At 34.7% G+C, this 14132-nt stretch overlaps 1 protein-coding gene across 2 annotated transcripts in view; it reads right to left on the reverse strand.

Moving 5' to 3' along the window:
• RNGTT (RNA guanylyltransferase and 5'-phosphatase) overlaps positions 1–14132 on the reverse strand; it is a 205861-nt gene that overhangs the window by 165970 nt on the left and 25759 nt on the right. For both annotated transcript variants that reach the window (XM_047760902.1, XM_047760913.1), the window contains exons 7-8: positions 10032–10141; positions 8539–8640 (exon numbers count right to left, since the gene is read on the reverse strand). In XM_047760902.1, coding sequence (XP_047616858.1) covers positions 8539–8640; positions 10032–10141 — 212 coding nt within the window. The remainder of the gene's footprint in view (positions 1–8538; positions 8641–10031; positions 10142–14132) is intronic.

Here is a 14132-nt window from a genome sequence, read left to right on the forward strand (position 1 = left end):
AACAAAACAAAAAAACCCGTAATAGACTTGTGCAACCATACTGATGTTCTCCAAAATGCTAATTAAGTCAATAACAAGTTTCACTTTCCAATTGTCAACCTGGCTACATTATTATTTATACTAAATGAAACTACCCAAAATTGCCAAGGATGCAGTAAAATGGGCACTTTGGGTGATGGTGTTTGAGGTGTATCACACAACCTTTGGCAAGATGTGGCAAGGACTTTAGAAGTTCCCATACTCTTTATCAAGTAATACTGTTTTCATCATAACCTACACAAAGATGGGTATTAGGAGTTATTTATAAAAGAAAAAAAAACTGGAAACAGTCCAAATGCTTCAATAATAGCAAAAATTTTATCTTGGCATCAATTAAATAATATTTTTTAAAGTATGTTCTAAAAATGGAAAATGCTCACATTAAGAAATAAAAATGATCATATTAAATAGGTTAGTTCTAATTACCTAAGTTCAGCAAAAGTTCTGGCATATGGCAGATGTGCAATAAATAGCTGTTAACTGTATATATGACTGTAAGAGACAAGTTTAATCTCTTTACCCTATATAACCTCCTTATATATTTGGGTCCTGTAGCCTAGCTCTATTTAAAAATAAATATATATATATATAGAGAGAGAGAGAGAGAATTTAGAAACAAATATATATACATAAAGAGAGAGAATTTAGAAACAAAAAAGGATTTTTTTTCTAACATTTCAAAGTTCCAGATGTTTGCTATTCCTAAAACATGAGCAACCTCAAATTCTAACCAGGGATTGCAACAGACGTTTTACCTATATCTGTTTAGCTCTAAGAGTTTTCTTGCCAGATATGGTAATGAATTTAGTTGATTTTTATTTTTAAGTATCATTTGAGAAACAATATCTCTACAAATAAAAAGTAGTAATTCTCACACTTAGGACAGAATTGAAGAAACTGATAAAGGACCTTTTATCCTTCAGTAAATCTTAAAGATGTGACTAGCTGATATCTATTTCAAAGTCTGGTTTTAAAATATTAGAATACCTACTATTCTAGTAGGTATTAGATACCTACTTTTCTTCCTGAACAATAACTATCCCACATCCTCAGAGAATGAATTCTGGGAAACCACACGATAGTTACCGTGTGAAAATGATTTTCCAAAGAGTCTTAAACTATGACAACAATAATATTTATTGACCATACTAATAAGCATTTTATATGAATTTCCTTTCATCAATTAGTGGACAAATTCTTAGCAGTATCCTTAACACAATGGCTGGCCAAATACTGTTCTTGTTTAAGGCACTGATTTTTTTTTTTTTTTTGTCTTTTTGCTATTTCTAGGGCCACTCCCGTGTGGCATATGGAGGTTTCCAGGCTAGGGATCCAATCGGAGCTGTAGCTGCCGGCCTATGCCAGAGCCACAGCAACGCGGGATCCAAGCCGCGTCTGCAACCTACACCACAGCTCACGGCAACGCCAGATCCTTAACCCACTGAGCAAGGGCAGGGACCGAACCCGCAACCTCATGGTTCCTAGTCGGATTCGTTAACCACTGCGCCACGACGGGAACTCCTAAGGCACTGATTTTTAAACTGTGTCCAACAGGGCACTAGAGGCCGTGGTTCCCAAACCTGGTTAGAAATCAAGATCAACTGGGGTGCTTTCAAAAATGCAAATTCTCAGAGCCAACTAAGGCCTATGATTTGGATATCTGAATTACTTTTTTTTTAAATTAACAAACTAGTAATATAATTATGATGATAATGTAACCCAAACACACAATGGTACTTGGGACTTGCTGCCCTAAAAAGTTCCATGGTGACCTTAGAGATCACCCAGAATGCTGCTGCCCTGAAATGTTCAACAACTAAAACAGTCCCACTTTTGTCTTTTATATAATGGGGCTCCAAGTAAGATTTGGGCTTGGAGAAGGATTAAAAGTAAAATGAGTTCCACTACTTTCTTTTTTAACCAATTTACTACCAGATATCACCACTTATAACTTCAGATCAGTAAACAGTGCTTCTGACTGACCTTTAATCACTCCTTGTCTCCCTTCTCCATGAGAAGGAAAAAAAAAAAAAAAAAAAAACCAGCATCATGGCTTTATTGTGTTCCTCCCAGATGCAAGAAAAGTGGCCTGAATTCCTCATAGTACATAGGGATTCAGGGTTTTTTTGAAACTACTGCTAAAAAAAAAAAAAAAAACCGCAGTGCTAGAGGGAGTTCCCTGGTGGCCTAATGGTTAAGGACTTGGCATTGTCAAAGCTGTGGCTTGGGTTCGATCCCTAGCCATTCAAACCTCCCCATGAGCAAGAACAGGGGTAAAAAAGGGTGGGGGGAAGGCTGGAAAAACTGAACTGGAGTTTTTAAATTATATAATCTGGTCCACATTCTCTCAAAGGGTTTTTGGTTATCACCAGAGGTATGACATTAAACTATCAATAAGTCTCAAAATTAGTTGACTATATAATGAAGAAAACTACCTTCAACCATACTTTAGACGTCCCAATTCTAGAATAAAGAACTATGGTGGGGGCGGGGAAGCTAAAGAACAGAAGACCAGGGTTGTACTGCTGATTTTGCCACTATCTAGTTATATGATTAAAGCAAATATTTTATTTTCTGGATTTTGGCCCCTCAAACACATTCACAAAAACGCTAAGTCTTTCCAAAATAATTTAAAAATTACAAGTCCTTTCCAAGTGAAATTTTTTTTACTAGTGAGTTTCTGTTAGATATAATGTTACAGATCTAACTAATACTTATTAGAAATAAGATAGGAGATAAATTCTTATTTAATAGCAATATACAAAGTTCTTATGTCATATATATATCATAAACTACTTGCTTTTCAGTCAAAAGAAAACTAGAGCTAAACAAAAATTAATATTTGCTCTGATGTCCTCCCTCAAGTGGAACTTAAAAATAGCTAAGTGAGCAAATCTAAATTACAGTTGTATACACATCATCACTTCATTGATATTACTTGATTTACGCATTCTGTTCCTAAATAGTATAAAAACGTAGTTTGTTTGTAGTTCACTGAAAATTATTCCAGAGACATCCAAAACCTCTTTAATATTCCTCTCAGTATAGAAAACATTCCTAGCATACCACTTTATCCACACTACTCCTGTCTGAACATTAAGCTCCATTCATTAGAATAAACATCTGCTACAAACAATATTAATGAGATACATGTCAAAGGATGCAAGCAGGTTAGTAACTACCTGGGGTAATTACACTGTTCTGTATAAAAACCATCAGAGCAGCAAATACAGAAGCTGCCTGAACATCTTGTAAATAGTTTATCCACACAACAGCTATTTCTACAAGTCACTAAGTACCTTTGTCAGGACACATATAGCATGACCACACGTTGAGTACTCGGTTATAACAAAGGCAGGGACATGAAATTTTTGAGGAAAAAAAGACAATTCACCTTTCAAATTTATATATTTAATGAATTACTTGCATTAAAAATCCTGTCAGAGTACCAGGGGCTAACAAATAACACACAATTAATGAGAAGAAGAACTTATTTCAATTTTTATAATTTACTGAGGTAAATTTTTAAACAAAAATGTCTTTATATTAAACTTATGTCTTCTTACCTTGAGTTCACTTTTACACTTTCTTATAAAGAAAGAAAAAACCTGAGATGTTAAAATAGTCTTTTTTCAAAAGAATGTATTCAATCATACATTGGTAAGCTATGACCAAAAGGCCAACTCTGGCCTACAACTTGTTTTTATAAATAAAATTTTATTGGAACATGGTTACACTCATTTCTTTCTGTGGGAACAGCAGAATATAGCTGCTTTTGCACTGCGGAGCTGAGTAACTGAGTCAGAAACCACATGACCACAAAGCCTAAAAACATTTACTATCTAGCCCTAACAGAAAACATTTGCTGCACTGTGAATTAGGTGAAAAACTTAACAGATGAGGCTTCTGTCTTAAGCATTCCTGATCCATTCAGCACCTGACACAGAGCCCTGGAGGTAATACGCTTTCAATTTCATTTCTGAATGCATGAAAGAGGAGGATGCCCAGCCCAGGGTTCAGGAGAAATGAATCTGTCTATGATTTCCTCCAAGGAGCATTATACAAGTGTATTTCACTTAAATAGACGTGTTATAAAAAGCTGACTATAAACTACATTTCCATAAATGTCCAAGTGGTTTTCCTTTTATTTCCGCAATAATTTTCCTTGCAAGCCATGTCCCACATTTACTTTGCATATTCAGTTTTTCTTAAAGCAAGGATGCTTGTATATGTCTGTGTATTATATGTGTGTTTGTATGGTATTTTAAATTACTTCACTTAACCCTTTTACAACAACTTGGGGGCGGGGAGGAGGGGGGAATGGACCACATGTATCTTACATATATCCAAACAAAAGTTCTTTCTTAGGGCCGTCTAGCTTTATTTTACCCTAGTATCCTTCTCCTTGAAATACGCTTCTCTTTTTTTTTTTTTTTTTTTTTGGCTAAATGGTTCACATGTTTGCTTTGAAATTAATGTGATCTTTTAAAATCTCAAAATTTCCCAACTACCATAAGTGTTTCCATGGCTTTCATGTGAAGACTGGCAGCTTCACAGACAAATTCATCCAATAAACATTTACTGAGTGCCCACCATGTGCCAGGCACTGTTCTAGGCATGAGGGACATAGTAGTTTAAAAAGACAAACATTTCAGCCCTCATGAGATTTGCTTTCATTATGATTATTGATTCATTAGAAGGCTTTGCTTGTCTACTACAAATTATTCACATAGCAATAATTTTTTTATTATTTTTTTTTATTATGGCCATGCCTGTGGCATGTCAAAGTTCCCAGGCCAGAGATGAAACTGGCACCACACAGCAACCTAAGCCACAGAAGTGACAACACCAGATCCTTAACCCACTGAGCTACCAGGGAACTTCACAATACATTTTTCTTAAATTCTGAGTCATTTTCTTTTACTTTATTACTTGCATTACAATAGTAGTTACAAAAAATAATAATTTGGTTTTTATTTAGGTAAGAATTCAGAAACCATTTAAATTAAATTTATAGTATTTAATCTCTAGATTAAATTAAAATAAAGATTAATTCTAAAATTTTTATATAATTGTCTACCACTTTCACACAGATGTTGCATTTTGAATGAATTTTGAAAATTGTTACTTTTTATTGCATTACAAACTCTGTTAATAAACTAAGTACACAAAAAAATTCTACTAGGAGTGCCCACTATGTCACAGCAGGTTAAGAATTCGGCATTGTCTCTGCAATCAAAAAACAAAACAAAACAAAACAATAGCTCAAATTACTTTAGCTAATAATTTAGGGGGTCTGACAATACTTAGATACAGAAAAGGGATTATAAAACTGTGGGGATAAGGGGAGAAGGAGGGCAGAATACAAATGACATAGTTTGCAGACCTTATTTTGCTCAAGGTTTGCCAGGACTACAGCCTGAGTATTACGGAGGAGGCAACGCAGCAGTAAGAAGATCCAGAATATGAAACTCATCAGATCAAAGCTCTGCCTCGTGCCCCCAAACCCCCAGACTATTTTGTAGTACAAAGCCTAGAGACAGACACCTTTGCTTCTCACCTTTTGCACTAGTTCTCCATTCAAAGAAGCAGGGAATAAACCCATCTGTTAAGACACTGTTATATATATATACACTATTAAAATATATATTATATATATGTTATATATATAATATTAAAATATGTATTGTCATATATACTATATATAACATATATATTAAAAATATATGTCTCAACAACTTAACTTCTGCTGATCCTTATTACCAATTTAACAGACATGATTCTAAACGTATTCTAATCCAAACAGTTAAGTATAATTTTAACATTCTGAAAATAAGCAATGAGGCTCATTTTACTTATCCTTCAAAAATATATATGTATGGGGAGGAGGACATGGAAGAGGAAAATAACCCAAACTGTCTATATCTGTGAATCTTTAACTATATCCATCCTTGTAGATTCATCCTTACAGAATGAATACTCCTGGAAACACACAAGGTAAACAACTTTTTCACTTTATCTCTCTACACTGCTTGAATTATCATGTATTATTTTTAAAGCTAGTTCCTTTTTAAAGTAAATTCAAAATACTATAAACAAAGAACATATATATATGTAAAACATACTTGTTATTTAACTATTTGGAGTCATCATACCAAGTATTAATATTAAAAACAATAACTGCTTTACAACCACAAGAATAATGTCAGTATTATGATATTGGTAGAGGTTATCTCCCAGGTGATAAATTAACTATTTTTATTTTCTTCTTTTTATTTGTTAGTTTCTTTCTTTTTTTTTTCTCTCATTTTTTTTAGGGCTGCACCCCCAGCATATGGAAATTCCCAGGCTAGGGGTTGAACTGAAGCTGCAGCCACCGGCCTATGCCACAGCCATAGCAACGCCAAATCCAAACCAGATCCAAGCCATGTCTGAGACCTACACCACAGCTCACCGCCAATGCCAGATCCTTAACCAACTGAGCAAAGCCAAGGATTGAACCTGAGTCCTCATGGATACTAGTCAGGATCTTTACTGTTGAACCACGACAGGAACTCCTTATTTGTTATTTTCTGAACTTTATTTAAGGAACCTGTTACCAACAAAATCCAAAAAAAGCTAAAAAATGCTAAGTTGAAGAGAAAGATTGTTTCCACTAAAAAAAAAAAAAATTAAAGAAAGTATTTTGATACATCCCCAAATAATAAAAATAAAGTATAATAAATTACCAGAAAGCATGTCATGTTGAAATAATATCACTATATTAACCTAATATTAAAATCAAATTGTATTTGCCCTGCTCCATATTTCAATATGTAGCTTTTAAGGTCATCACAAGTGAAATACAGATGAAGACAGCATGATAAAAAAGACATAGTTATCACTTTGGCACTCAAAGACTTTTCCTAAAAGTTATATTCAACCCATATTAACTTCAAAAGAGCCTTTTAATACTAAAATATGAAAACAAGATTCTGAAGAGATATCTTCTTTCCCATTTCTATTACGGCATTATTCACAACAGCCAAGATATGAAAACAACCTAAGTATCCACCAACGGATGAACAGATAAAGATGTGGCATATGTATATATATACAATGGAATATTATTCAGCCATGAGAAAGAAGGACATCCTGTCATTTGTGACAACACAGACAGAACTCGAAGGCATTATGCTAAGTGGTATTAAGTCAGACAGAGAAAGACAAATGCTGTATGGTACCACTTACATGTGGAATCTAAAAAAGCCAACTCACAGAAACAGAATAGAACGGTGGGTTTCCAGGAGCTGAGAGGGTGGAGAAAATGAGGAGGTACTGGTCAAAGGGTACAAACTGCCAGTTATAAGACAAATAATTTCTGAAGATATAATGCATGACATAATGATGACAGTTAATACCATATTACATACAAAGCTGGGGAAAAAATTGAAATATGTACTCCTAATTATTTTAAAATATTTTCTTCATCATGAAAGACTTTTACATTAATATCTGTTAAAATAATTATCTCAACTATTATAAGATTTGCAGAATGAATAAATACACACAGCAAAGATATAAAAAATGGATTACAAAAAAGAAAGAAAAAGTTGAATGTTATTGAGGAAGCATAAATCTTATACTAATAGGAGTTCCCATCGTGGCGCAGTGGTTAGCAAATCCTACTAGGAACCATGAGGTTGCAGGTTCAGTCCCTGGCCTTGCTCAGTGGGTTAAGGATCGGGCCTTGCCGTGAGCTGTGGTGTAGGTTGCAGACGCGACTCGGATCCCGCGTTGCTGTGGCTCTGGCGCAGGCTGGTGGCCACGGCTCCGATTAGACCCCTAGCCTGGGAACCTCTAGATGCTGCGGGTGAGGCCCAAGAAATGGCAAAAAGACAAAAAAAAAAAAATTTATAAAAAAACTTATACTAATAAATATTTTTAAATTTAGGAATATGAAATTTGAAGATAAGCTTTGTTGTAAGAATACAATCTTAAGAGTATAAAATTATAAAAATTATTAACAAGGATTAAGAGAAAAAGAAAAACTAACAAAAGAACAAAATTCAGAATGAATCAAGGAGACTTGGTAATTTTTAGATTATATACTGATAACACATCTGTTAATTTTAGAAGTGCCCAACAATCATTAAAGACAATGTAGTGGGTGGCAGACATACCAAAAAGCACAATATTATTAAGAAAAAACATTTTCATATTTAAATTTGGTATAGATTTATGTCAAACTAACATAACTCTAAAACCAAAAATTTAGCTGAATGAGAGTTAACAGTATTACACAGCTTAAGAATACTAGCAAAACTGGAGTTCCCTTGTGGCCAACAAGCTAAGGATCCAGCATTGCCACTGCAGTGGTTCAAGTCATTGCTGTGGCACGGGTTCAATCCCTGCCCCAAGTGGAGTCACTCTCAGGAGTGCAAAACTTCTCTAACAACAAAACAATACTCCTCAGGCATTCAGGTTACTAGTACAACTTTTTCTAGAAGTCTAACTTACCGAGTACCATCTGCTTTCCAGCTTACTTTATATGGCTTCTGCTCCAAAAGTTTAATATTTTGCTTGTCCATGGAAACAGGCTGTGCTCCAGGGAATCCAGACCTGAAAGAAGAACGCTGTATTACTATTATGACAGGTATCCATATAAAGCAATACATGTTCTAAACCAATCTCAAAAGCTACACATTTATCACAATGTTCTCCCTATCATGAGATTAACATCGATTGGAATATCAGTTTTCACAAGTATGCTAACAAAAAGTTATCTTTTCCTGACATTTTAGAGCACAAGTTAACAAGATCCTAATTGCCACCACTATGACTATTGGGCTAATTTTTAAATATTAATATATATGATGTAAACAGTAAAACAAGTATGTTTATAAGTCTTTCATTTCAGGAAGAAGTTTGTTTTTTTTTGTTTTTCATTTTTTTTTTTTTAGGGCCGCACCCACAGCATATGGAGGTTCCCAGGCCAGGGGTCCAATCAGAGCTACAGCTGCTGACCTACACCATAGCACACAGCAACGCTGGATCCTTAACCTACTAAGCAAAGCCAGGGATCGAACCTGCAACCTCATAGTTCCTAGTCAGATTCATTTCCACTGTGCCACAACGGAACTCCTTCAGGAAGAAGTTTAAATATTGCCTTAAGGCTTTTACATTTCTCTAGACTCCATATTCCCCCATCACGACACTGCCAATTTGGCCTAACTCTGCAAGGTTGGCAAGTTTCTGCTCAAAAGGTGCCCAGAAGTGACAAAACAGGAGAAATTTACATCAAGATTAAAGTACACTGGCAAGGATTTAACAGAACACTAAAACTGGTATCACTTCGACATCATTTCATTTTTTAGTTGAAATTATTTCTAGTTGATTGATATGTATGTGCCAGTCCAAAAGTTCTTTATGTTAGTAATTTTTAACAATAATCCTGTTTCATCATGTTCCAGCTATATTACAATTTTCTGCCACAGACAGCAATGATCAACAGAAATGATGACACACCAAGACCTGAGAGAAGCAGGTAAGAGCAGTGAACTCTTCTGAATCCTGTCCCATGAAATGTCCAATAAACATCTTCAAGTCATGGTAAGGAACAGAACATATTTAAAGTTGATTCTCCCAGGTTTCTGATGACAGAAAAACTGGAAAATGAGAAACATTCAAGTTTCACCTCTTCTCTCTTAATAGAATAATAAGGGCAACTGAAACATTAGTTGGCAACAGTAGAATCAAACCCAAACAGTAATTTTTTATTCCTGGAAGACGTGTGAGTCATCTAATTTTGTTTCAAAAGTCTAGTTATTTCTCGTTTATCTTGAGAAAAATCTGATAAACTCTTGCCTGACATCTTTCTAAGTACTCTATGGAAAAATACAAACTTTAAGGAGCAAAGAAAGAAGCTATGTCACTATTTGCACTAATGTTAAGTACTGTAGAGTGAGATTTTTTTATTTAAAACCTTAATTAAAATTAAAAATGTTTATTACCCTTCCCAGCCACAGAATTGATGACATTTCTGCTGTACTTCTCCTAACTTTGGTTGAGTTGTTACTTGAGTTACACCTTTCACAGTTACGCCTTCCAAGAAAATAGCACCCTGAAAATAAAAGGAAAAGAAAAACACATTCAAATCCATTTACCAACTGAGAGATAATGGATTCATTTATTTTCACAAATCTGAGCAAATAATATGCAACAAATGATCTGCTAGAGAAGGCTCTATAAACTCCCCTGGAATTGTAGGCTAGTTTTCCTTAATCCAGCATATGGTTTTCAATGTACATTTACAGCCCAGGGTCTATATCATGTTATCAAAGCACCCCTGGGTACTACTCAGTAGTCATAACAGCAGTAACAATCTAGCTACCACTTACTCAGAGCTAGGCAAAGTATCTGGCATTTTACCGTTTCTCTCATCCTTATAACAATTCTGAAAAGTAGACTGTATTATATTTATTTCACAAATGTAAAGGGGGCATAAAGATTACATGTAATTTATTCAGGTGGTTAAAAGAGAATTTGAACCCAGAGGTATACTATACTCTTCACCAATGATTCTCATTTGGAGAGGGAGAGGGAAGTTGTGTCACTGATAGACTCTGGATTTTAAGGGGACAAACACCTACAATACACACCTGTGCAAATTAGAATAAGAGCTGAACAGTCAACAAAGTGGCTGAACTACAGTCATGGATGTATCAACATAAAAATTAAATACTACTCATCACTGAATTTTTAATCTAAATTCTTTTTAATCTCAGAACTACATAAAATGTCTTATTATATTTCATAGCAAGTATATTTTTTAAGTATCACAGAGAAGTGAAGCAGATGGAGAATTTATATCTCGAATAAATAAAGAAGACCCCTGGAAACTTTAAAGACTAAAAAAATTGTCTAGATTCAAGCTACAATTACTTTCAGACCCATAAGAGGGCTGGCATCAGTCTCAAGAAAAATCTATAAAACAACTCTAGTTATTAATGTAATTAGGGAGTAAAAAAATATGGTCTGCAGTCTGCAATGATCAACCTCCTGGCAAAGATTCGGCAACTTAAACTACTTCATAAGAAAAAAAAAAAAAAAAGAACACAATATTTAGTGCATATATATCCCTGTCAAATCTAGAAGAGTCCTAAGTCAACCCAGGAGATACTGGTCCTACTTTTGGCCCCTAATTCTGAATCATATTTTATATTATCTAAAACGCCATCACTTTATTTTCCCTAGAGACTCTATGAGCCAAAGGATCAAAAAGTACCATTCCTCTCCTGCTACACCATCACCTCTCTTTACCAGCCAATGAAATTTCTATTTTGGAACCATTTCTACCATTAAATACAATAACTAAACAAAGAAAGAGCATTTTTAAAGGAAAGTTTAACCAGGTGGTTAAATTTTTTCAACATATTTTGTTATTGAGATACTGAAATAACTTCAATATCCTGATAAAATTACACCTTGTATATGCTAATTAAAAAGAAAAAGCATTCAAAGAATTCAATATTCAGTACTTTTATTCTGAAGGTACTAATACCATAGAATTTTTTAAGTTTTACATGAAGAAAGTATCAAGATTCACTTATGAGCATGTATTTCCTAAGCAAAGTCAAAAAAAACAATGACAACTTCTGAAAAGCAAAGGCCAAGTTAGCATAAATTAATCCTCAAAACATAAACATTACTTCTTAACAAACAGTAAAAAAGGACTAAAACAGGAATATGATTAACATTTAACCAACTGCTTGCTTTCTCACGATACTACTATAGAAATATTTTAATAGGTCTATGTGGTTGAACAAGCTAAATATTTAAGAGAACAAATAAATATTGAGTCTCAGTACTGACTTAACTACGGAGTTTGCTCATAAAAGATAACTCTAACCATCTAGTAAATGTCCATAACTCATTTATTTTTCTTCTTCCTTGGTCGGTTATCTAAATAACTATAATGTGTCAATATCCAACTGATTCTTCTTTGTAGTAGTCTGCCATTATTTTATGGATTGATATCTTCTAAAGAAATGTTGTTTGTTTTTTATAGTGTTCCCCCTGATGCTAGATAGTTCTATAAGTACTGAGTTCTGTATGTACTGAGAAAAGGTATCCAAGTGAAAAAAAAAAAGCTAAAGAAAAATACATTTACGTTAAAAAAGGATGGGGAGAGTGAAGTCAAAACTGAACAATGCATAGAAAATGTAAATGCATAGAAAAGTTAGTATCTAGAAGGATTACCAAAAAGTAAAGAGTGGAAGTGGACATGAAGAGATCACTTTTACTCCCATGTACTTCTAGATACTCACATTTTTATTTTACAAAGAAAACTGATCTTTATGTCACTTGTGTATACTTTTAAATTAAAGAGATAGACAAGTAAATGATAAGAAACTCTTTTAAGATGATAAAAATGTGAGTGAGAAGTTCCCGTCGTGGCACAGTGGAAATGAATCCGACTAGGAACCACGAGGTTGTGGGTTCAATCCCTGGCCTCACTCAGTGGGTTAAGGATCTGGGGTTGCTGTGAGCTGTGATGTAGGTCCCAGACATGGCTCAGATCCTGCACTGCTGTGGCTGTGGTGTAGACCGGCAGCTGTAGCTCCGATTCCAATTAGACCCCTAGCCTGGGAACCTCCACATGTCGAGAGTGCGGCCCTAAACTCCACATGTCGAGAGTGCGGCCCTAAAAAGCAAAAAATAAATAAATAAATAAATGTATGTCAGTGATAGAGTGAAAGTTAAGGATTATTCATTTTCAAACTTTCTTTAATGTAAGTATATTATTTTTAAAAAGAAAAAACATATTTAACAATTTCAGTATTTACTAATCATGATTTGAAAAGAGGAAAAGCCTCCCAATATGCATAAAACTTTAGAATTTTCTTTTTTCTTAACTCTGCCTTTGGAAGTATAAGCACAAATATTCTGGAAAATCACTGCCTCCTCATTGTCAGTTAGAAATCAAACCTAAATGCTTTTTCCACGAACAGAGAAGGGAAACTTCTGCTTTTGGCAAATGGCAGACTAGCTTATTTAGACCAATTTTACAGCCATGAGAAAATACTAGACAAAATGTTGAAAGTACTTGTTTGAAGACACTGGAGAATTAGAAAGGCAGTAAGGACCTGAAGGGCCAACAACTCAGGAAGAAGGGAAGCCCAGAGAGATGAGCTAGATATCTGGTATAGCTTTGCTTCTCTAGGATTTTCCTCTATAGGCACTGTTTCAAAACTAGTAGCTGAGAGGCTAAGAAATTGAAAAGAACTTTCAGCAACTATCACAAGAACAGGAAAACAAACACTGGAGTACCCGGCTACCAAAGAAGAGGGCTCCTGCTTAATCTCCAGGCTTTCAGTTAGAATTCCCTGGTCACACTCCAGGAATTAGGGTGAACCAGAAATAGGCCAGCCCCCTAAAACTGAAACATAGCTTCTAAACAGCTCAATTACTGACTGAGTTAATATGTTCTACTCCTAACCCCGTGTAGGAGTAAAAGTAAACCTTCTCTGAAGGAAGACAACAAGCTATAGAGCCTCAAATTATTTCCAGTTTTACACACATAATGTATAGTAAGCAGAAATGCCCAGGTATGTGGGGGAGGGGGGAAGGACACAAGAAGAAAAACTAAAAAAAGACCCAGAGGATATCAGCATATTAGAGTTATCTGACATAGGCTTTAAAATAGGCTTAATAAATTCAAAAATCTAAGTGACAAGATGCAGAACTTCAGCCAAGAACTTAAAGCTATTTTAAAACTCAAACTGAAATTGCAGAAGTGAAAGTAATCTGACAGAATTACAAGGAGAAATGGGTAAATCCACAATCAGAGTGGGGAATTTTTAAACACTCCTCTTAGTATCTGACAAAAACCAGAAATTAGGCTTGGGATTTTGTTTTATATGTCATTTATTCCCCTAAAGAAGCATGCTCATCTTGGCTATTTTTCTCTTCGAAGCTCATCTGCAACTATAGGGATTTAATGATACTTGATACCATAAAATGTCATTTTTAAGACACTTTCTGCTGGCAAAGAAAAAAAAAAATCCTGCAAACTTGACCCAATTTTGTAAAAGAGTAACTCTGAGTGTTAA

This window comes from Phacochoerus africanus, chromosome 2, assembly GCF_016906955.1.
Source record: "Phacochoerus africanus isolate WHEZ1 chromosome 2, ROS_Pafr_v1, whole genome shotgun sequence".
Classification (NCBI taxonomy): domain Eukaryota; kingdom Metazoa; phylum Chordata; class Mammalia; order Artiodactyla; family Suidae; genus Phacochoerus; species Phacochoerus africanus.